Source organism: Haplochromis burtoni, unplaced genomic scaffold, assembly GCF_018398535.1.
Source record: "Haplochromis burtoni strain Fernald_Lab_line unplaced genomic scaffold, NCSU_Asbu1 Contig_204, whole genome shotgun sequence".
Classification (NCBI taxonomy): domain Eukaryota; kingdom Metazoa; phylum Chordata; class Actinopteri; order Cichliformes; family Cichlidae; genus Haplochromis; species Haplochromis burtoni.
In genome coordinates, this window is record NW_024582565.1 from 859,173 (window position 1) to 880,603 (window position 21,431).

Sequence of the window (21,431 nt, forward strand, 5' to 3'; positions counted from 1 at the left end):
CCTTTTAATAACATGCTTGACATGGCTCTGATCAAATCATGTAATGCACTGAATCTGTAAATAATTTAAGTTGTTGCTATTTAATCATATTTGCTAAATAAAACAATGTTTGAAATTTGGAGGAACAACTATTACATGGATTGTGAGCAATGAAAATGAAACAATGACTTTTTTTTCAGTTTATTAATACATCATAGACAGTTTATCATAGACATTTTTTTTCATATATATAATATACAGTTTCATTACCAAGTATTTCACATTTGGGCCTCCATTCTCATGTTTATTTCTTTGCAAATTTTAAGTTGTTGGACTAAAATTATTTACATCAAACAGTGATAAAATGTGAAACAAAAGACAGTCGTAAACAGGAATAAAATGACAGAGGGATGCCAGCTGTTTATACTATACACACCAGGAGGAGCATGTTGAAATATGAAGCATTGTATATGGGGCCAAGCTCTGAGGATTTATTTTTATTCCCTTGCTGGTACTATGGGTAATTGTTTTGTTTTCTTCTGATTTAGAAGAGTTCTGAAAGGTGTCTTGAATCCCTTACTTTCCTCTGTAGTTAGTCCGACCTGTTTGTGACCATTTTACAGCAGCAACTCCACATGATTCCTATACAAGACTGTCGTGCTCCTGAAACACTGCAGAGTGTGCACACAAAAACATAAACACCTTTACAGTCCAATCCAATTAAACACTAACATATCAACAGTCACTCGACATCTTCCTGACACAATCTCAACAAAGAACATTATACAGACCCTTCATAAACAGCATTTATTTCAGGGATAAAGGTGTTCATGCTGTTATGGGTTGCCTCTGTGCATGCGTAGAGTGAAAAAAAATCACCTACAGTCTTTTCATATGCTTACAGGGCTCAGTTGCAGGATTTAGGTAATCTTAAGATGAATAAAGAGGGAAAAGCATGAAGAAGTCTGGTATTTCTCCACCATAGTCTATTGCAGCAGTATATTTAAAGAAAAGATTTGAAAGCAGTTTCCTGGAGGGTTCAAAGTACAGAGGATATGGGCTTGATAAACAATCTAGGCTGGTTTGTTATTAGGCAATAAAAAAAAAAGATAAATCAGAACTTAACTGACTCTTAAGACGTCTGCATTGGTACACAGGTGAGGAGAAAGGCATAATAAAAAGTAAAAATACAAAAACTCAGACAGAGATGATTATGACTGCAACGGAGATGAACAGAGGGAAATGAGAAGGATTTTGTCTTCTCAGTGGGCTGCTTGATGTAGGCGAGGAGAACTAAAGGGATGCGACAGGTGGGTGTCTCAGAAGGACCATCTCTCCTGTGTGCGAGGGTCCGTGGAGAGCGAGGGGGACTCTGATGGGGGCTGGCTGCTGCTATCTTCTCCGTTCAAACTCTTCCTACACACTGGACATGTGTCATGCTGCACGGCCACAGAACAAAATGCAGAAAACAGTTGCTAAGCACAGTTTTCTCACAAGTGTCTGAGAAGACTTTTAATAAGTGGAACATTATTTCGGGCCTGTTTTAAATGACGTCAGTCTGCTCTTTGTCTTTGATTGTGACTCATTTTTAAAAATGTTTTAATCTGCTCAGCCAATTATGTGCTATCCACAGCTTCCCAACTGCTAATATCAAATAACTCGAAGATGAATGCAAACAAATTTTCAGATTTGTAATTTTTTTTTAACCTTTTGTCCCATGCAAATTCCAGGTAGATTTTCAAAATAACACATTCACAGAGGAGGATAACATACTAAAAGCACCATGCAATAATAAAAACACTGACTGTATCATTGCAATAAATAAACTATCGGGAAGCATTATTCAGCATACAGAAGTGGCATTAAAACAACACTTCATCAGTTCCACTCCATTATCATCAATTTAAGCTAAGTGTTACTCAGGTCCCACCTACATGGCATTTCCATCATGACTCAGATAATCAAATCACATATTTGAGGTTCCTGTAGATCTGAATGCTCTCAAATGCAAAGTGAATAAATAACACATAGAATCCTCAATGTCATGTATGGTCTCTGGTATGGTTATATTTAATAAAAATTCAACGTTTTTGATGTGACTCACCATTTCCAGCCACGGTACTATACAGTCTGAGTGAAAGAAGTGGTTACAGGGTAGCTGTCTGACGGGCTCTCCAACTCTAAAGTCCTCTTTGCATACAGGGCATTCCATACAGCAATCTATTGAAGAGGATATGTGTTTTTAAATCTTTTCCTGACATCAACACCCTTGTCATTTTTGATTGAGACAGCTTCACACATGCTTACAAAGTGGTACAGCTACGTTTCTTGAGGAGATATACATTACACTTCTCAGCAGAGAATAACACAAAGTCCTGAGAATGCACCCGGACATTCATCTATGCCTTAAAGTCAGCTATCAACAGTCCTGCAGCAACTGGACAGCATAACTAGTCACACAGTTACAGCTGAGTGGTAAAATAGGACAGCATACCAAGAAGAGGAAGTCAAGAAGAACAGAGCCAAAAGAGGAAAGAAAATTGGGGAGGTGAAAGACCAGGAAGCAAAAATATATATACTGTCAAGGCTACTGGGCATTTCGTCCCTAACAGGCACAGTTTCAGAAGCTCCTTCATTTAAGTGCTGTGAAGATTTTGAAACAACTATGTATCAACAAAATGGACACTTTGTCCTTAGCTATTTTTTTTCAAAGCTGAAAACAAGTAAAAATAAAACATTATATGGAAACATGTCAATGAGTGCACATATACAACTAAAGCAAAGTAATACTTGGTTTAACATTTTTCTGGAATGCATTACTGATTATTTTGTAAGCGGACAGCATACAACACACTGACTTCAAGAGGTATGAATAGTGCGACCACTATTTAAAACACAAACTTAGTTGTAGTAGTAATAAATAGGGGTTTGACCTGACAACTCGAGCAATGGCAAAACTGCAATTTGTATTTCAAGGACAGAATAAAGAAACATCAGGGGACAGTGAAGGAAAAAAAGATAATCAGAGGTGACTGACCGGCTTGTTCCTGAGAAATATTGACAGTTGGGAGTGAAGAGATCTTCTCCTTCTCTGCTGGCGGAGGTCCTGTGTTCTCCAGCTGACCTAGTAACTACACAGACACGGGCACATATGTAAATACATGAGAAGAACACAAATTTTGTAGACTATTTTATAGTTTGTTTACCTGTGTTATCACAGCATCTAATCCTCCCTGCCCCCATGCATAATCCCCAGGGTTAGAGTGCAGCATCCCTGTCCTGAACGAAACACAAATAGACCTTTTTAATAATAATAATGTTATTTTAAATTGTAGTAACACCTTGTTGCTCTATAATGTCATATTACCATGACAGGGGAGGGGAGCCAGGGATTCCAGAGTTGGCAAAAAGACCAGCAAGAAATTGTTGTACAATCCTGACAAACAGAAAATGTACAGCAGTTAATGTCATTACCAAAAATAAGATCGGTTCGGGGGAAAGCATAAATAGCACTGTCATTATAAGTGGGAGTATTCAAGGCAGAGAATAGAGCCAGGAAAAATGATGAACTAGTGTGTTACTCACCCTTCCACAGCAGGCGAGCGGTCTGGCCTACTGCTGCCTCTAGACCGGTATCTCCTCTGGCTGCTCAGACGAGGGGGGCGTCCTGGTCCCCAGTGTTCCCCAGCTCCTAGTAGGCCCCCCATAGATCCTCCTAGGCCTGCTGGGACAGATCCCCCAATTGGTCCCCCTCCTAACCCTCCTAGGTCACCGAAACTCCCCAGGCGCCCACCAGGGAGCCTAGGTTCTGAGTCTGGGCTGTCAATGTCTCTTGTAAATGGCCGCTCGACTAACAAGAGGTGCCATAGCTTGATGAAATAATAATAAAGAAAAGAACAGTAACAGAAGAAAAGGAAAAGATTAAGTAAAGTAAAACATACAATCATGTTAATTAAACCTCTTTATCCCATATTCCTTCCTCAACTCCCCAAACCTTTCAGATCATGTCATACCTCTGCAAACTGTGTGGCTGTGTCATCTAGCCCATTGGCGCCGACCTCTAGGAGACTGAGGGAAACAGCGCACAAGGGGACAAAAGACTCATTATTAGCAACATGCACTGTTCAGCTGTAGCGTAAGCCTGGAACAAAACTGCAGAGTGAGCCTACAAGTTACAACAGTGCAACATCAGCGTTCTTCAGTACATGTCCATGCTCTTGTTCCAGCTAAAGCCTGTGTGTGTGTAGACATCATATGCTGTCTAGAGAAGTGAAATGGATAGTGACGATAATACAAAAACCTCTTACCTGGAGTCTTCTGTTACTTCCTCAATGAAACCCGAGTCACATCTCGGACAGATGTACTCCTAGAAATAGATTGAGCCATGTAAGAGTCAAATAGAAGAGGAAAAATTCATTTTTAAATTTTTTTTTTTATTAATTTATTTTTATTTCCTAGACCCTACTATTCAAACTATTCATACTACATAAACTATCCAGTAATTTAAATATTCTATTCTCAATTATATCAATTCTCACAGAAAAAAAAATAAAATCAGGAATCAATAAATACCTGGAATTTTTTACATTAAAATTCAATTACACTATCAACTGAAAGTATTTGTTTGTGTTGGTTAACTATACACCACTTTGCATGTGTGAAAATGAGATGTGACAAAAGGTAATATTCTATCACTGTCAAATCAGCATCCATTCCACAAAATAATTACAGCACGTAAAGACGTTTTGCGGCCTAATATGGCACACAAAGAAGTACAGCCAGATAATATCAGTAAGAAGTGTGACGGCCTGTATTTTGTGAATGCAACCAAGTAGGTAGAGCTGGTCTGCCAACCACACCTAAAGAGAGGCGTGATAGAAAACCTGTGTAACAGAATGAGGAAAACACTGCTACCAGTTTATTTGTGCAGCTGGTGCAGTTGTACACTAAAAGCACAGACTTATAAACCATGAAAACAGGATAGAAGCGGGGTCATTTAATATACAGATAGGGTTATGAGAGATTAAAGCGATACCCTTGTTGAACAGCATATGTGTATTAAAAGTAGGTCACAAAAATACCAGCCTTTTGTATTATGCTTATACCATGCTTAAGTTCACATGACAATTTTAAAACTCATATTCGCACAGCATAGAGAAATTTGGGGATCTAAAATGAATTTTGTGGTTAAAACGTGTTAAGAAACTTTGCCGTAAGCAAAACAGTTTGTATCAGTTGAGTGTCAAATTGGACAACCTCACAGATTATACAGTTTGTTGTATAAAACGGACAGATGACTGAGGACTGGTGCCTGGGCTGTACTGTAGTAGCACAGGTCGACAATCTTAGGTGTTGGAGTCACTTAGCTCAGTGAAGACATGCTATAGGACTGACTGTGCCTGGGACACTTTAGAGTCAGTGACAAGGAGGACTGGAATTACCCTCAGCTGGATCATAAAAATAAAAGATTAATGTGTCTCTAGTGGTGATATAAAACCAGTCAACAGTTCATTGTGAATATTGTAATTTTTTTTTTTTAAACAGGGCAGTTTGTCCACAGTATAAGATTATTTTTGTCCAAACAAAAAATACTTTCTTAAAGGACTATGACAACTAGCAATTTTTTTTAAATTATTTGTTATTGGGGGGGGGGGGATCTGAGATTTCACCTACAAAACACAACAAAACACCACAGTAGTAAACAGTGCCACTGAGAACTGTGAGAAAGCTACAGCTGACCATAACCTTGTATTGGAGTAGGTTAATTTTAGGTTGTTGTATTTAATATACTTGTAACACACTGAATACAAACACACGCCATACTATTTAAGACGTGGATGACATGTTTCAAACACGTTAAAGTTGCTAAGTATGTCACGGTTTAGGTCAGCTCTGAGTCCAGAGTTTAGCTTCTACTTTTAACTTCAAAACTGAAACTGAATACGACATGTTTAACTATGTTTCCAAAAATCCCCCAACTCGTCCTGTCAACACTGCGTTTTTATCGGAAATTAAAAACTAACCAGCTGTCAGGCAACTAAAGTTAAGTGTGAAGCACTAAACAAAGGCAGCAGTAACGCAAATGTTTTCGACAAGTCCTTGTTGTTTTGAGGAAAAACACAACATCCCCCGAACTGTCACAGCAGAGCTTCGAGTACACTGCTTTGACAGAAACGTCTAGGAAAGTCTAACAAAACCTGTCGATATTTGCTTTTAATGTCAGTTTTCCCCCCCACCCCTTTCCTTTGACGGAGCTCGTAGCTGGAGTTTATTTTAGTGAGTTAACAACAGCAGACGTCGCTAACTGCTAACAGGCTAGCTGGTGTTTAGCTGTAGCGAGAAAGCAAGCGGAACAAATGGCCGTTAGCGGTGAGGCAGAGCTGTCAGCCGGACGTATTCTAAAAGAGTCTGACAGATAAACAAGAAAAGCCTCCTGCTTACCGGTAGTTTGGGGTTTACTTCACCTTTACAACAGTGACAGAAAAACCGATGCGGGGGAACAGCCGCAGCCTCCGCCATCTTCCCCAGAGCAGCACAAACACTGACGTCGGTCCTCCACAAACCGAAGGCAGCCGTCCACCTCCAGCCCAGCATGCACCGCGGCGCCGCTGGCTGGAGTCCCAGCTCACCGAGGAGCGGAAGGAAAAGTGTTCGTGTGTTGACGTCAAGAAGCCGCACGTGAAGTGTTCGGTGCGGGTGACGGAGAATAAAAGCAGCATATGTTCAGAAACTTCTCAGCTTAAAAGGTTTGTTTAAAGTGTTAAAGAACGGCTGAAATGGTCAGCTGTAAATGTTAGCTTTTCAGTTAGCTTAGCATGCACTGCTCACAGGGTTAACTTGGGGTTAGACAAAACTATTTTCTGTACTCGACAAAGATGCTTCTGCACAATGTGTCATTTACACATGTGCTTAGAAATTCATCAACAGTGGTTTAAATATAACTGAGGTCTGCAGTCGCTTAAATCTAAGTGGAAACTTGTTGTTTCTGTTCAGTAATGTGCAGTACAACTTTTAGCCTAGATAAGACCAGTTCTGTTGTCAGATTGTAACTACCAAAAATAATGTGGTTGCTATCGAAATATATCGACATAATCTGAAAAATAAAACAGTAATTGTTTTGCGTTCATTTTGTGTGCCAGCTCTTTTTGTGACAAATCAGTTACACTTGGAAACACGAGTGTAGGGAGGTGTGGAGAGACAGTCGGTAATAATAACAGTAATACGTGATATTAGGCGCCTTTCAAAACAACCAAGGTTACTTTACGCTGAAGAATTGAAAAACAATATAAAAATAAGAAAAGATCGATCAAGTCAATAAAACAAAATATAAAATCAGTAAGAGCAGAGGTTTAATATGATAGGTGGAAGACAGTCAGAGTGCATATGCCAGTTTTGAGACGAGATTTAAAAATGAAGAGAGTCAGTGTTGTGGATTTCTGGTCGGATGCAAGTCCAGAGGCGAGGAACAGAGCAAATGAAGCCTCTAGACCTCATGGTAGTCAAACAGGAAAAGGGCGATGAGATCGGGAGAAGAAGAAAATCTGGGATTGTGGATGAGTGTGTTGATGTGCAGAATTTCAGAGGGATGTTGCAGAGTGATGTTCTGTAATCAATAGGATATTTAACTGTGAGCCAGTGAAACTCCTGAAGTACAGGCATGTTGTAAGAAAGTGAATTTCTGGATGGACTTGAGAAGGGAGTTAAAGATGTCGATGGATGACGTAACCAGGATGGTGGTACTATTGAGTGTGAGAGATATACAGAGGTAACTAATGTTATAAAGACTGAGTGAGATTACTGCTGTGAGTTTGGAAAGAAAGTATTGCATGTCAAGCAAGATATGTGGACTTCAGCCAGAGGGGAGGGAGAAACTGTGGAGTTGTCATTGTTAATTTAGCTACAACTGTACAAAAAGTCAAGCATGTTATTATCACTATTACATGCCAATGTTGTAAGTATTGTTTGGTCTGTTCATGCTGTTGGCAAACTAATTTAGGTAATATATTTTAAATCAGTTTTACAATGTGAACAAAATTTTTGGACTGTGAGAGCAAGCTGGAGTACCCAGAGCGAACCCACACTGTTTCAAGTCCCCAGCTGTTTCAAATCCCAAGCTGGCCAGTAGATTCAATCCCAGGACCTGCTTGATGTGAGGTGAGGGTGCTAACATTGGCCTAAAATGATTTATTATTAACTATAAATCAGATGTTGTAGTTTTTATGCTGTACTTGCTGCCCATGTTGGTCTTAATGCTGCTGATGAATTTCATACAATTACCAGGAAATGGACCAATTTGTTGATAGGGCTTCAGGCCTTATCATGAGTATTTTTAGGTCATACGGTTCCCATTATTAATAACATTATCATTATTAATGAGTAAGATGTTATTGTTTGTTTGAAGTTAGCTGCTTCAGGATTTTGCCTACTGATCTGTACTAGGGATGAGTATGATAAGATTTTGCTGATGGCAGTGACACAGATTTTGCTTATAGATCCAAGTCTTTGTTGATTCCTAATCATTTTTTGTTGTTGTTTGTTGTTTGTTGTTGTTAAAAAAGGGTTTTCAGTTTCTGTTGTGCTTCAGAGTCTCTGAGTCTGAAGTTAGTATAGAACAAGTTAAAAAAAAAGTGATGCATGTGATTCAAGCGTGTGAGAAGTCCACTGTTAGAGACACATCCTACATTGCTTATTTTAGCATTCCTTTTTTAATTCTCCCCTTTTGAATTATATTTCTTTGTGTGCTTGTAGATAGAAACCATATATTGTTTGCACCTTCTAGTAAGGGGACACAAATTATTATGGGGTTTTATGTACATCTTCATATATGAACACATAGCAACCAGTGATTTGCACATAGCAACAGCAGTCCACCTCCGTCATAATAAAAATATATTTCACACACTCCATAAAAAGCATTTACTTCTCTGTAGAAATGTGTTAGTCTTTACAGAGATAAGAGTTTGGTTTTTGCAGGGGGCGACTTATTTAACCTTAAATTACAGATCTCTTGTATCCTGATATGATTCTAATTTCAGGTTTATTACATCCAGGTGTTAAGAAAAATGACACTATATTAAAGGAATATAGAGGAATACTGGAATGCTGTTTTTGTACTGATATAAGTAGTTACCTACAGCTATACTAGATTTTAGACCTTTCATCACCTGTGTGTTCCTGTTCTTTTGTTTGTGCAGATGACAGCCCAAGAAGTGCGCCTGTGTGGTCTTTTGCTGCGGGAGCACTTTGGAGAGGTGGTTGAGAAAGTGGGAACACACCTGCTCAAATGTGGAGCACAAAATTTAAGAACCATCATTCATGAAACTGGCCTCTCAGTGGACTTGGTAAGGAGTACTACACCAACTCTGCCTCGGCTTGTTAAGCTTGCTGAGTTTATATTTATTGTATTTATTTACATAACACTGTGTTCCAACAGCTATGGCTTTATGGCCATTTATCTGAAAATTCTGTCGTCTTACATTTTTATTTGTAAGAATTATTATTTTATAAAAAGCTAATTAGATATGATAGATGGCTCCATAGTGTAGGGGTTACACAGTTGTCTAACAAGTGTAGAACAGTACAAAGTAGCATTTAAGGGCATATGGTAATTAAGTTGAATGGAGCTTTGCATAACGAACAGAAGCAAAGATGTAGTTTTCTGAGCATAATACACTGGAAAAAAGGCAAAAAAGTGCACATAATTTGGAGTTACCTCATTAAATCCTACTTTTACCTTATTAATTAGAATAGATTTTTAAAAAATGGTTAAGCTGCAGTTCTTCTGCAGAGACCTTCATGCTTTGTGGTGCATAGTCTAACTCACTGGATGTGGATTATAGGTATTAGCCTGCCATTGGTCACATATTTTACACTCTTATTAATCTCCAGTCAAGTTTTGTCAATTTTACCTTTCTCAAAAGAAATGTGGATCTAGAAACAACAACATCTAAGCTAGGAAACCAGACAATGAAAATAAGGAAAATGTCTTTTTTTTGTTGTTGTTCTCTGCATTAGTGAAACTTGAATCGCATTGAATTCTGTCTTTACCTGACCGTTGTCTGTTATATTAAATATCAGAGGAAGCGATAAACTTTTTCCCTTCTTTCATTTGTTTATTTCCAAATCCAGGTGAAGAAGTCTCTGTGTGTCCTCGTGCAACACGGTGCCTCTACGTTCAGTTCAGGCCGCAAAGGACCCGGGAGCCCCACAGAGTATCACGCCAGCTGTGACCGAATCCTTAGGATTCTTCGCTACCCACGATACATCTACACTGCAAAAACCCTGTATGGTGACACAGGAGAGCTGATCATAGAGGAGTTACTACAGAGAGGCCACACGACGATGAGCAGCACCGTTAAGACGGTGGCAGACCGCCTCACGCAGAACATGGCAGGTCAGTGTTGGCATCAAGCAAAGAACACATACTTCTATCAGTGGATGTTTTGACAGCTGGATTTTGGTCTAGTAGATGGACATGCCATTTGCTACAACCAGTGTTTAAATGTTTATGTGGAAAAAAAATGTCAGGATTAGCAATTAAGGTTTCAAATGAATATCTCCCAAAAAACTTGGAGGCCTGTGAGTGAACCAGAAGTCCTAATATCTCTTTTGACTTTATCAATGTTGGACTTTTGTTAGAGACTCTAGTACTTGCACTGTCTTTGTAATTTAGCTGTGTGAAAAGGGAATTAAATATGACTTGGGTAACACCACTTTTTCTCTGTTGTTGCTGCAGAGGGCCTCACCATGGATTACAGTGAAGTGTCCTCGACTTTTTCCAAACTGGTGGAGACCCATTTTCTTCAGCGCTGCCCTCCATTGCCAAGAGTGGGAAATAAAGACAGTTCTGCTCCAAGTGAGACTCCTGCCACTCCTGGTACTCCGGCTGCTCCCGTTAACACTGCCCCACCCACACCAGAGAGCTTCCCAGAATGCTATAAGGTACCTAGTATGACACTCATAGGGCGGGGCAAACGCCAGCTCGCCAGTGAGGATGGAGAGGAGCAAAGAAGCGCAAAAAGAGCCAAAATGGATCCACAGGTTAGTTTTTTTAACCTTTTTGGTTACTTTAACAAATTTGCAATGTCCTCCGTCCATTATATCTACCTTCCCGCTTATCATTCATGTGACCTTTTATTTCTCTGTTTGCCTCTCATATGCTCTGCTTCATTCGGCTCAGACACATGGTGACGAGGGGATTTACTGGCAGGTGAATTTTGAACGGTTCCATCTCCACTTTAGAGATCAGACCATCATCAGTGCTGTCGCCAACAAGCTGGACCAGGTGATGGGAAAAAGTATTATAATTTTTAATTTAAGGACACTCATTTACTTTCTTGCGTTATGAAGATTATTTTGTTGATTATTATTGTTCATTTATGTACACAACACCTTTTAAAAATGTGGTTTACAAAGGAAAAACAAAATATGCTACAACATTAGAAATATAACAAATGTCCACAAAAAACACAGTAGAGAGAAATAGTTTATTAATAAAAGGTACATTTTGATCATACATTTAAAGCTGCTGCTGGTTATGCAGGCATTAGTAGTTCAGGCAGGGAGCTCCAGACCTGAGAGTCCTTAGTGCGAAGCTTAGTCATTCATAAGAAAATATGGATGCCACTGTTATGTCATTAATTCAATTAATGAAGAAGTCATTATGAGTAGCGATGATATGAGCCTGCTCTTATTGTGAAAGAGCATGTTATAGTCACTATAAATGCATATATAGTATAGTATATGTGCGTATACTAGAATGATTTATTAATGTGATTGATTAAGAATTTAATGACTAATTATCTTCTTAATCCTCAATATGCAGACTAGCAGTGAAATAGTGAGGACCATGCTGAGGATGAGTGAGGTTACAACCTCGCCCATGGCCACCTGCACAAAGCCCCTCTCAGCCAATGAGATCTTCAGGTCCCTCCCACCCAGCTACAACATCCTCAGACCCATCTTAGACCAGTACCTCACTCTGCTGGTGGATGACCCGGTATGATCTGCAAACACCATATTATGTTTTCTGATCTTTTTTGTTTGTTTGTTTTTTAAATAAACAAAAAACATAATGTCTATATCTTCTTTTCCTCCTCTTTTTTAAGATGGAGTTTGTGGGGAAGGCTGGTGAAAGCGGAGGAGGGATGTTTGTTGTCAGTATCCTTTTTCAGATTTAAAAGGTCCTGAGCATTTTCCTATGAAGCAGCACACTGGTTGATATGATTTAATTCAGGAATCACGGTTGCTTTTCTAAGCTCCTCTCTCAGATCTGCACAGAGCACTGGCCAATCTGGCACGGGCCACACTCGAGTCTGTAGTACAGGAGAGGTAAGCCAGTGTGTATGTTAAATAATATATATAGCTGTGAGTATCCTATTATCACCAGCTTCGTGTTACTGAAGTCACTCTTAATCTGACATCAGGTTTGGCTCCCGGTCGGCTCGCATCTTTCGTCTGTTGCTAAGAAAACGTCACCTGGAGCAGAAGCAGGTGGAGGACTTTGCTATGATTCCAGCCAAAGAGGCTAAAGACATGCTGTACACACTGCTGTCACAGAACCTGGTCCAGCTACAGGTATGCGGATGATGGACTGTTAGTTGTTTCGGTGTACTCAGAGAGAACCCACACATGCAAACTCCACATAACTGGTTGTGCCACTGTTGGCAGCAAGAACTGCAATCAGCCATTTGCAATAATTTGCCAATGAGTCTTTCAACATTGGGCCTCCTCACTGTGGAGGCCCAATGTTCTTTACAGAAATATTTTAATTCATTCAAATTTGAGGTTTTTCCAGTACGAACAGCCAGTTTAAGGTCATGAAAAAGCATCTCAGTTGGATTTAAGTCTGGACTTTGACTAAACCTTTGCACAAGCTACTGCATAAACTGAGTGAGTCTTGGATAATCAAGATGTTTTCTTGGCAAATGTTAGTCAAGGTTTGTGCTCTTTTTGGTCAGCAGGTGTTTTGTTCTTGGATCTCTCTCAATGGCGCTCACTGTGATTCGCTGGAGTCCCAAAGCCTTAGAAGTGTCTTGTAACCTTTTCCAGAATGATTGAAGTCAATGACTTTGTTTCTCAGCTGTTTCTTTAGATCGTGATGCTTTGCTTTTTGACAACTTTCAGCCTATTTCACTTTGTGAGACAGCTTCTGTTCAAGTGATATGTAATATATAGGTGCTTCTTTAGAACTGCATTTTGTATTTACTCAGCTTATCTCTGTCTAATATTAAAATCTATTTGATGATCTGAAACATGTAAGTGTGACAGGCATGCAATCCCCCCCCTTGTTTTTCAGGAAATCCCAAAGACTCCTGACTACGCTCCCTCTCGCACCTTCTATCTTTACACTGTTAATCAACTCCCGACTGCAAGAATGCTGCTCCAGAGCTGCTACAAGGTAAAACAGTAAACTCATTACATGTAGCCTTTAGAGTTCTGAACAGAAGAAGACAGCTAATTGTCTTTCATTCTGGTATTTACCTCCGGTAACATTATCTCTAAATATTTTCCTTCTGCAGACCGTAGCCAACCTCGTAGAGCGACGCCTCTTTGAGACCAAAGAGAGCAAGTGAGTCTTTTCATTAGTGATATATTTTGATGCATCTCACTGCAAGGCAGATAAAATCTTTTGTCTGGCACGCACGTTGCCACAAAGAAATGGGTTGACGGTTTTTGGTTTACAGGCGCTTGCTGGAGAAATCTCAGCGAATCGAAGCCATCTTGGCATCTCTGCAGGTCAGCGGGGCCGAGCCCGAGCAGCTAACTGAAGTCGAGGAGATGATCACTGCTCCTGAAAAGCAACAGCTGGATACCTTAAGGCTTCACATCAATAAGTAGGAAGACAAAACAGAAATTCTCTTTTCTAAAGGCGCCAAGGCTCTTCGGTGGTTTAATCAAGTCCTTTTTTCACTGTCTTTTTCTCCTTTAGGTTAGATTCTGCAGAAAACCAAGTAGATGAAACCATCTTTCTTCTAGAGTCCTACATCAACTCAACCAATGCATCTTCATGACTTATACTTTGGAGTTTTATATTTCATCCATGCAGTTAATTTTTGTGTATGATTTCTGCGTGCGTGTCAACTATGACTGTTTTATAGTTTATAGCTCGGATGTTTCTGTTTGGACTGAAATAAAATCAGATTTTTTTGCTTTTCCTTTTTGTTATTACATTTACATCAGCAGTGAATAAATAAAGAACAGGAATTTGTCTTTAACTGTTTTAATTAAAGAACAAACAAAAACTGAAGAATCAAGTGACTGAAATATAAAACCATAAAAATGTCTGCAAGTTAAATAGAAGGACTGTGGTTTAATACACTTTGCATTTCTTTAAAATTAGAAAAAGATTATTTACATAAGTGCCCCTGACCCTTGAAACAGTGGGTAGCGCATTACTGTTGAATCCCCTCCCCGATACTCTTTGGTCCTGAAGGCCCATCTCGGGACTATCTTTGTGTCTGCCAGGAGGTGGGCTCTACTCATCTGACAGTCTTCATTGCAGATGAGTGTGTTCTTGGCAGCAGAAGTTTTGCTTAGTCCTCATGGTTTTCATCCTCTTCTCTCTGTTTGCGTGTGAAGAATCCAAGCTGATAAAAAAACAAACAGAAAACAAGAAATTGAGACAGATTTACTACTTTCTGATTTTTTCTTGAAGGAATCTGATGTGAAATTTCAGCTCCAAATACCTTCCACAGTATGAAAATAATGAGGGCCAGCAGCAGCAAACCCCCTATGATGCTACCAATCAGAATCCAGAGCGAGATGGGAATAGCTCGGCCTTTCAGCACTTCCAGCACAGTCTAAGGAAAAGAGATGAAGGGAGAGATTAGAGGAAATTAATTTTATGCATATTGTGCTGCTCAGGATTCTCTTGGGTCTTACCTCCCTCCAGACTGTTCCTGCGCTCAAAGTAATGAGGTTAGTCTCCTGAGCTGTGAGTCGATATACGCCTATTATCTTCACTGACTTATATTTGGCCTAGAGGAAGAGGCACACAGATTATGACCAATGTTTGTGCCACAGGAGCACAATTTAAAAATCTGCGTATGTTTTGTTACTCACATTTCTGAAAAAATCATCATGAACTCTGCGGCTGACCCGAATGATGGCATCCTTTCCTCTCGGAAGCTGCTTGACTTGACACACGACCTCTGTGCACCATGACCTGCTGCAGTTCTACACACGAAAACATGTAAACATGAGCCATATTAACATCTTTGCTTTTGCAGTGTTCACCAGCAGCTCTGTGGCAATTTAGGCCCTTACCAACATGTCATCCTGCATCATGTCTTCAGGATGAAGGGGGCGCACATCTCCCTGTCTGGCCTTCAGCTGTGCTGCATCACTGAGCACGCTGCAGTTCACCGTGACCTACGGGGTAATTGACATATGTCAGGTACGATTTTAAAGCATGATAAGAATACACAGAAGCAGTACTCACGTTTATTGAGAAGACATCGGTGACAGTCATGAAGACTCTGTCACCTGCAGCCACAGAGGGCAGATGCAGACGCAGCTCCAGATTACTCACAGAGTAACAGCCGAGATTCTGCAGCTATAAACACAAACAAAGCTAAAAAGTTTGCCTTGTCTTATTTTTCTTACTGTGATTATAATTATATGTTTTTATTGGGACCTATATAGAGGATATACATTTACCCTGAGATGTGTGTAGAATTCTGGTCCAATTGCTTCCGACATTGTCCGAGTAGGATGGACCTCATAGCGGTTCAAATTAGATTCACTGCAAAAACAGGGAAAAGATCAGCACATAAATGCAGAGATAAACCAGTTCATGAGTTGAGCTTAACTAGATCGATGCTGTACAAACACACCTGCTAACAAAAAGGTCTGGTTCATACTGAACAAAAGTCTGGAGCTGAACACTGTTGTCCCCCAAAGTGTCTTGTCTCTCCACACTGTCACTGTAAGACAAAAGAAGGGTGACGAAAGCGTCTCAGTTTAAATGTCTCCTAAATACTCCAGCATCTCAAAACGTGGATGCAAACAGATGAAGACAGAATTATTAGCCCCCCTATTAAATTTTCTTTTTTTAAGTGTTTCCCAAGTGCTGTTAAACAGAGTAAGGATTTTTTTTTTTTTACACGGTTTTTACAAACATCTTACTTTTATTTTGAATGCTTACAATATTTTACTTTGCACACATAGATAAAATTATTTCACAAAAACCAAAAAATACCAGTTTTTTTTGCTGTAAAACAAGATGGAGTCAGTCTCGCATGCATCTCCTGAACAATCCCAGCACATTCTTCTTTGCCCAATCTCTCAACATTTGATGTCCTCTGGCATGGACCTTGGTCTTTAGTTCACCCCACAGATTTACAGTGGGATCCAAGCAATAGCTTTAAGCAGCCCAGTCAGTAAAGTCCACGTTGGTCTTCTGGAGCCAGTGATTCACCAGCAGCATATGTTTTGGGTCGCTGTAGTGTTGGAAGACCAAGTGACGGGCCAAACCCAGTTTAGCTGCTGACTGCGTGAAGCTTGTTTAAAAACTTCACATATCCTTCTTTCTTCATAATGCTTTCCACTTTGATGAGGTTCTCAGTTTCAGGCACACTGAAGCATCCCAACAGCATAATACACCGACCACCTGTTTCACTGTGGGGACGATGTTTGTTGGGTTGTACGCTTCGTCCTTCTTTCTCCAAACACAAGCAGCATCTCTGTGGCCAAAGAACTCTAGTTTTCGTCTTAACTGACCACAGGACGTACTTCCAGTACACATAAAATTCCAGCTTATTCCAGTTTATTCTATATTACTCCAGTTTATCCCAGTATGAAATATTTCTGCAGGTTGTTCTTAGCATACTTTAGTCTGGCTTGAAGATGTCTCTTATGTAGAAGTGGCGTTTTTTGTGCTTTCTTGCAGTCCATTCCTGCCCAGGGTGGCGTTGACTATCTTCTTTGAGATTACATATCTTGACTTGGCTAAGTCATTCAATAGTCTCTTGGCAGTTGTTCTGTTTTTTTTTTTTTTTGACACATCTCTCACTAGTTTTCTTTCCAGAGTATTTGAAATCTTTCACTTCCTACCTCTGCCAGTCTTTTCTGTTCTGTACTGTTTGGCTCTATTTGAATTTTGTGATGATACTTCTTACTTGTGAGCAGCAATAATTCTTTTTCTCAAGTCTAAACTGAGGTATTTTGTTTGTTGCATGCTGTTTTCTCAAGTGACAGCTCAAACCTTTGCTGTAGGTTTTATATTGTGTGCAAATTGAAAGATAACCTTTAATTTTACAAGTTTTGACCATTACAAAGTTAAAGCACATCACTGAACAGCACTGATTGGTGCTATGGCTCAATTAAAAAAAAAAAACAGTCAGTTTTTCTAATATTTTTTTCAAATATTGTCCTCATCTGTAAATACTCCAGCATCTCAACACGTGTGCATGCATGCTACTTTGCAGACAGCTACCTGGATGCATGGAGCTTCATTTTCACTTGATTGTGCAAAGATGTACAGCTGAATTCAAACTCCAACAGGAAGTTAACCTGCAAACAAAAAAGAGAGCAGCAACTTGCTGAAGTGCCACATCTAACCTGGAGGAAGAGAAGTATGTGTGGGCTGAGTTGAGTGATTGATGGAGCTATTTCCTCAGCACGAACGTACCTTTGACTGGGAGCGAAATACTGGATAACTGACATTGCATGAGTGGCTGTTGGCGCTAAGAGCTGTGCACTCGATCTTGAAGTGGGCAACCTCCTACGATGAAAGAAAAGACACGAAGAAAGAGAGGATCTGTGCATGTAGATAGATGTTTATGGTTATGGTCCCTCATGTAATAGCAGTACATGTGCTGTATTTACCCTGATGCTAAGGCTGGAGAAGTGGAGGTTGCGTGAGTAGTGCAGCGTCAGGCTGGTGTTGTAGGCGTTTTCCAGTCTGTTCTGAAGCTGCACCTCCACTGCCAGACGCCTACGAGGGCTGCGAATCACATAAGGCTTTTGTCTGTGGAGGAAACACAATGAAAACTCACTGAGACCAAAAAAAGGGAAGAGAGGGAACACCAGAATATCTCAGTTCTGTACCTTGTCCCAGAGATGTCCATGTGTGCCTGTAGCACCAGGTCAGTTGTACACACATCATCCTCACCACAGTCTTTAAAAAATGGGATCTGGACAGGTATGGGAGGCAGGAGCAGCATGTTGAACGAATGTGGACAACAACAAGGATATGTAGCGCTAATTTTTGTGCCACTCACAGATTTGTTGATAGTAGTCGGCCACCCTTCATCCAGCACGGGACCACTTTCTGTGTTGTTGATCTTAAACCACAGTGAGAAGCTGATAGGACGAATGTAATCTGCTGTGTCCTACATTGAAGACAGAAAAAATGTAAAAAACAAAACAAAGAAATGTGACTTTCCCATCCTGCTGTGTATGAATGAAAGATGGAAGGTGTGTACCGACACTCACATAGACATGGAAGGGAAGTCTGTAGCACAGAGTTTTCCCTGTCTGGGCTCGTACAGCCAGCTGGGTCTGTCGGTGGGAGCTGTCATCAAACAGCGCCCGTGCTGACAACTTCCTGTCATCCAACATGGCTCGCACCCACAGATCTGAAGAGAAATCATGCAACTGAGGCAAAAACTCCATCGATAGGCTACTTAATGTAGGGTTTATAAAATATATACATATATGTATAAAATATATATAAATGTGTCAACCAAAACTGTTGCTGCGTGGTGTTGGGGAGCGGGACACGGCTGTAAAGCAGGCGGTGGCATTGAGACAGGCGGATTCTCTGCCTCCTCTCTGGCAGGTCTTCTGAATGACATTAATGGAGTGCGGCTGGAAGGACAGACTCACATTGATCTGGACGATGCTGCGAGAGCTAGAGACAGAAGGGACAGTCTCAAAAAGCAGTATTTATCCATTTATGTGCACAGTTATAATAGCCAGTAGAAATGTTTGTTATGATTCTAAATGTGGGAACTTGTTGTTTATAGATGATACACAAGTTAAGTTTTATATGGCTCCATTATCTAACACTGCTTGCACTGCTTTCTGCCTGTTACACTTTCCATCCTACCCACCTGAGCAGTACAGCACTTCCCTGCGCTCCCACTGCCAAGTCTATTAGGTCATCTCCATCCAAATCCAATTGAGCATTCAAACTTCGGCCAAAATACTGCAGGGAGGGGGAAACTGATGATGCAGCTATCCGCTGTGATAAGGAGAGAGACAGGAATTAGTCTAAGTTCTGAGATGCACCAGTAAAACTTGCAGTTGTAAAAAGGGGGATACCTGTTTATAGTTGTGGATGACATAAATACCGTCTCCGTGATAAACATAGATGGCCCCCCGGTGTTCATCCTCCAGTGGGGCTCCCACCAGCAGATCCGTGAAGCCATCATGGTTCAGATCTGGAGTGGGTGCCAGTGCATAACCAAACCTGGCATCCTGGGACTTATTGTTTGACTTCAGCGTTCCATTGGATACAAAAATGTCCTCCTGTGAGACACGAAGAGGAGGAAACAAAGAAAGATGAGTGGATGGTAACAGGAGACCCTGTAGGAGTAAAACAGGGATATCATTCATTGTTGTATATGACAGGAATGTTTTCATAATAACTGATATGAAGGTGATCGATGCTGCTGCTGCTGTCTTACTCCATTGAGAGTGTAGATGTAGACTCGTCCAGCCTCCTTGTTTCCTGACCCAAGGTACATTGGAGCAGCAACCAGAAGGACATCAGTGATGCCATCCTGGTCGATGTCTAGCCCACACACTTCACTGCCGAAATACGAGCCAATCTAAACACAGATACATGTTATTTCATCTTACCGCCAGCAGGGGGAGCGCTTGCTTTAACCCAGAGAAATCAGACTCCTACTGTTTGCTGCTGAAATATTAAAAGCAAAAACAAACTGAAGGGAGACTCAAACAAGGGCTTTACCTGCTCTCCATTAAGCGCCTGCACAATGTTGACATCGCCTTCATCGCTGAGTTCAAACAGAATGACTTTGCCTTTGTGTTTGAATCGAGGAGCTCCAGCTACATACACCCTCTTCCAGTCACCAATTATCACAGAGGTCACCGTGTAACCTGGAAACGCGTATGAACACACCTCATTCAGCACTGAAAACCTAATCTAAGGCTCTTTAAGAGTTACATTAATGCTGTATCTTATATTAAACGGAAAGACCAGGAATGTTTACTTTGTTTGAAAAAAGTTGTTATTTGATATTTTATAAACCAATATGTGCCATTCTTTTTAGGAGAGTGGGGACGACTCACACTCTCCAGTATGGTTTAATATGGTCATCTGCGTTTGTAATACCAGGGTAAGTGTGAGCCATTACATGATTGTTTCATCAATGAAGATAGTTTTTTTTTTTTTTTTTTTCTATTTTTTATTCAATACCACACACAGTAAGTGCAAAAACCAAAGCATTCAGTGTCATGTTTGGTGGTATGATGTGTGGTTACCTAAATAAGCAGCATGATTTTTGAGCTCCAGAGGAAACTCGCTTTCAAAGGCCTCTCTGGATGGCACGATTCGCCCATTGGTCCCTTCTTTCAACACACCCCCATCCCAGTCATAGGCCCCCACCATGCCAAACAAAATGCCATCCTGAAGAATGGAGCAGGGAATGAATGATGTGCAGAGATAAAACTCAACTAATTGCTGGCTCACAAAGAATTAAATAAAGTTGGACTTACATCTAGAGTGTGCGTGGAGAAGCCGATCTGAGACATCTCCATGTGGAACGAGCTCTCGTTGTAACCCAGCGTACCTAAAGGAGGAAAACAAGTCATTCCGTGCTCCTTTGCCCATCTCCTCCCTTCCCTTTCCTCTCTCTTTCTGATTGTTGGCATCCTCACTCACTGAAGACAGACACTGGAGGTGGCAGACATTTCCTTTTTTCCTGTCTCTTCCTCTCAGATTTCCCTGAACATTGAAGGGTGGCATCGCTTTTCATCGTCCTTCCTATCATCTTCCCACAAATACTATGACAGCTGAACATGCCCTTTTTCAGTTTTCACTGCTTTGTTCTCCCATATACATCCTCCCCACACATTTCTTTCCTTATGTAATTTTCTTTGCCAATTAGACAGATAGAAAGCTATCATTTCTTTAATTTCACCACATTTATTCTTCAACACAGTCTGAACTCTCATAGGCAAGTTTTCTGTAAGCAGTCTTTGGGAATAGTTCTCCAGGCTTCTTGAAGGACATTCGGAGCTCTTCTTTGGATGTTTCTGCCTTTTGTTCTGTTCTCTGGCACAGTGATCCCACAGTGCTTCACTAATGTTGGAGTTCAGGGCCTCCATTGTATTTTATAGGGGGTCATTGTCACCTGGTCTGCTTTGTACACATAGATGACAATTTGGATGAAAAACTTTCTGATTTCCAACGAGGCTTCAGTGGATCAGGTGGATCTCTCCTGTCCTGTGTCTGGACTTTCAGAAACTGTTCCCTTGCA

The 21,431-nt window shown here is 40.5% G+C and overlaps 3 protein-coding genes across 5 annotated transcripts in view; 1 reads left to right on the plus strand and 2 right to left on the minus strand.

Moving 5' to 3' along the window:
* Window positions 1–166: 166 nt before the first annotated feature.
* Window positions 167–6,573, minus strand: rnf115a (ring finger protein 115a). The gene is made up of 9 exons (XM_005936116.3): window positions 6,421–6,573; window positions 4,287–4,345; window positions 3,993–4,047; window positions 3,565–3,848; window positions 3,347–3,415; window positions 3,186–3,258; window positions 3,017–3,110; window positions 2,084–2,199; window positions 167–1,418 (listed from the first exon to the last, which is right to left on the minus strand). Exons 1-9 carry the CDS (start codon window positions 6,571–6,573, stop codon window positions 1,299–1,301), a joined length of 1,023 nt encoding a protein of 340 aa, XP_005936178.1. The 3' UTR covers window positions 167–1,298.
* Window positions 6,574–6,587: 14 nt separating this feature from the next.
* On the plus strand, window positions 6,588–14,174 carry polr3c (polymerase (RNA) III (DNA directed) polypeptide C). Of its 3 annotated transcripts, XM_014338016.2 has the most exons (14): window positions 6,604–6,725; window positions 7,995–8,133; window positions 9,174–9,320; window positions 10,108–10,372; window positions 10,715–11,019; window positions 11,159–11,263; window positions 11,804–11,977; window positions 12,087–12,138; window positions 12,249–12,309; window positions 12,405–12,555; window positions 13,277–13,378; window positions 13,500–13,549; window positions 13,665–13,814; window positions 13,910–14,174. In XM_014338016.2, the coding sequence occupies exons 3-14, from the start codon at window positions 9,174–9,176 to the stop codon at window positions 13,989–13,991; spliced, it is 1,644 nt and encodes a 547-aa protein (XP_014193502.1). In that variant the 5' UTR covers window positions 6,604–6,725; window positions 7,995–8,133; the 3' UTR covers window positions 13,992–14,174. The 3 variants fall into 3 exon arrangements, 2 of the variants coding, with proteins under 2 accessions (XP_005936176.1, XP_014193502.1); XR_006055056.1 differs by lacking the exon at window positions 7,995–8,133 and having other exon boundaries at window positions 6,588–6,725; window positions 13,717–13,814; XM_005936114.3 differs by lacking the exon at window positions 7,995–8,133 and having other exon boundaries at window positions 6,588–6,725.
* A 57-nt stretch (window positions 14,175–14,231) lies between these two features.
* The window catches only part of itga10 (integrin, alpha 10), a 31,216-nt gene continuing 24,016 nt past the window's right edge, over window positions 14,232–21,431 (minus strand). Inside the window, exons 10-30 of the mRNA XM_005936118.3 lie at window positions 20,668–20,741; window positions 20,434–20,578; window positions 19,901–20,049; window positions 19,614–19,757; window positions 19,249–19,455; window positions 19,038–19,168; window positions 18,669–18,835; window positions 18,418–18,560; window positions 18,204–18,314; window positions 18,031–18,116; window positions 17,809–17,950; window positions 17,612–17,704; window positions 17,417–17,493; window positions 15,816–15,905; window positions 15,640–15,724; window positions 15,422–15,535; window positions 15,247–15,351; window positions 15,043–15,156; window positions 14,863–14,958; window positions 14,667–14,780; window positions 14,232–14,567 (exon numbers count right to left, since the gene is read on the minus strand). Coding sequence (XP_005936180.1) covers window positions 14,514–14,567; window positions 14,667–14,780; window positions 14,863–14,958; window positions 15,043–15,156; window positions 15,247–15,351; window positions 15,422–15,535; window positions 15,640–15,724; window positions 15,816–15,905; window positions 17,417–17,493; window positions 17,612–17,704; window positions 17,809–17,950; window positions 18,031–18,116; window positions 18,204–18,314; window positions 18,418–18,560; window positions 18,669–18,835; window positions 19,038–19,168; window positions 19,249–19,455; window positions 19,614–19,757; window positions 19,901–20,049; window positions 20,434–20,578; window positions 20,668–20,741 — 2,441 coding nt within the window. The 3' untranslated portion in view covers window positions 14,232–14,513. The remainder of the gene's footprint in view (window positions 14,568–14,666; window positions 14,781–14,862; window positions 14,959–15,042; window positions 15,157–15,246; window positions 15,352–15,421; window positions 15,536–15,639; window positions 15,725–15,815; window positions 15,906–17,416; window positions 17,494–17,611; window positions 17,705–17,808; window positions 17,951–18,030; window positions 18,117–18,203; window positions 18,315–18,417; window positions 18,561–18,668; window positions 18,836–19,037; window positions 19,169–19,248; window positions 19,456–19,613; window positions 19,758–19,900; window positions 20,050–20,433; window positions 20,579–20,667; window positions 20,742–21,431) is intronic.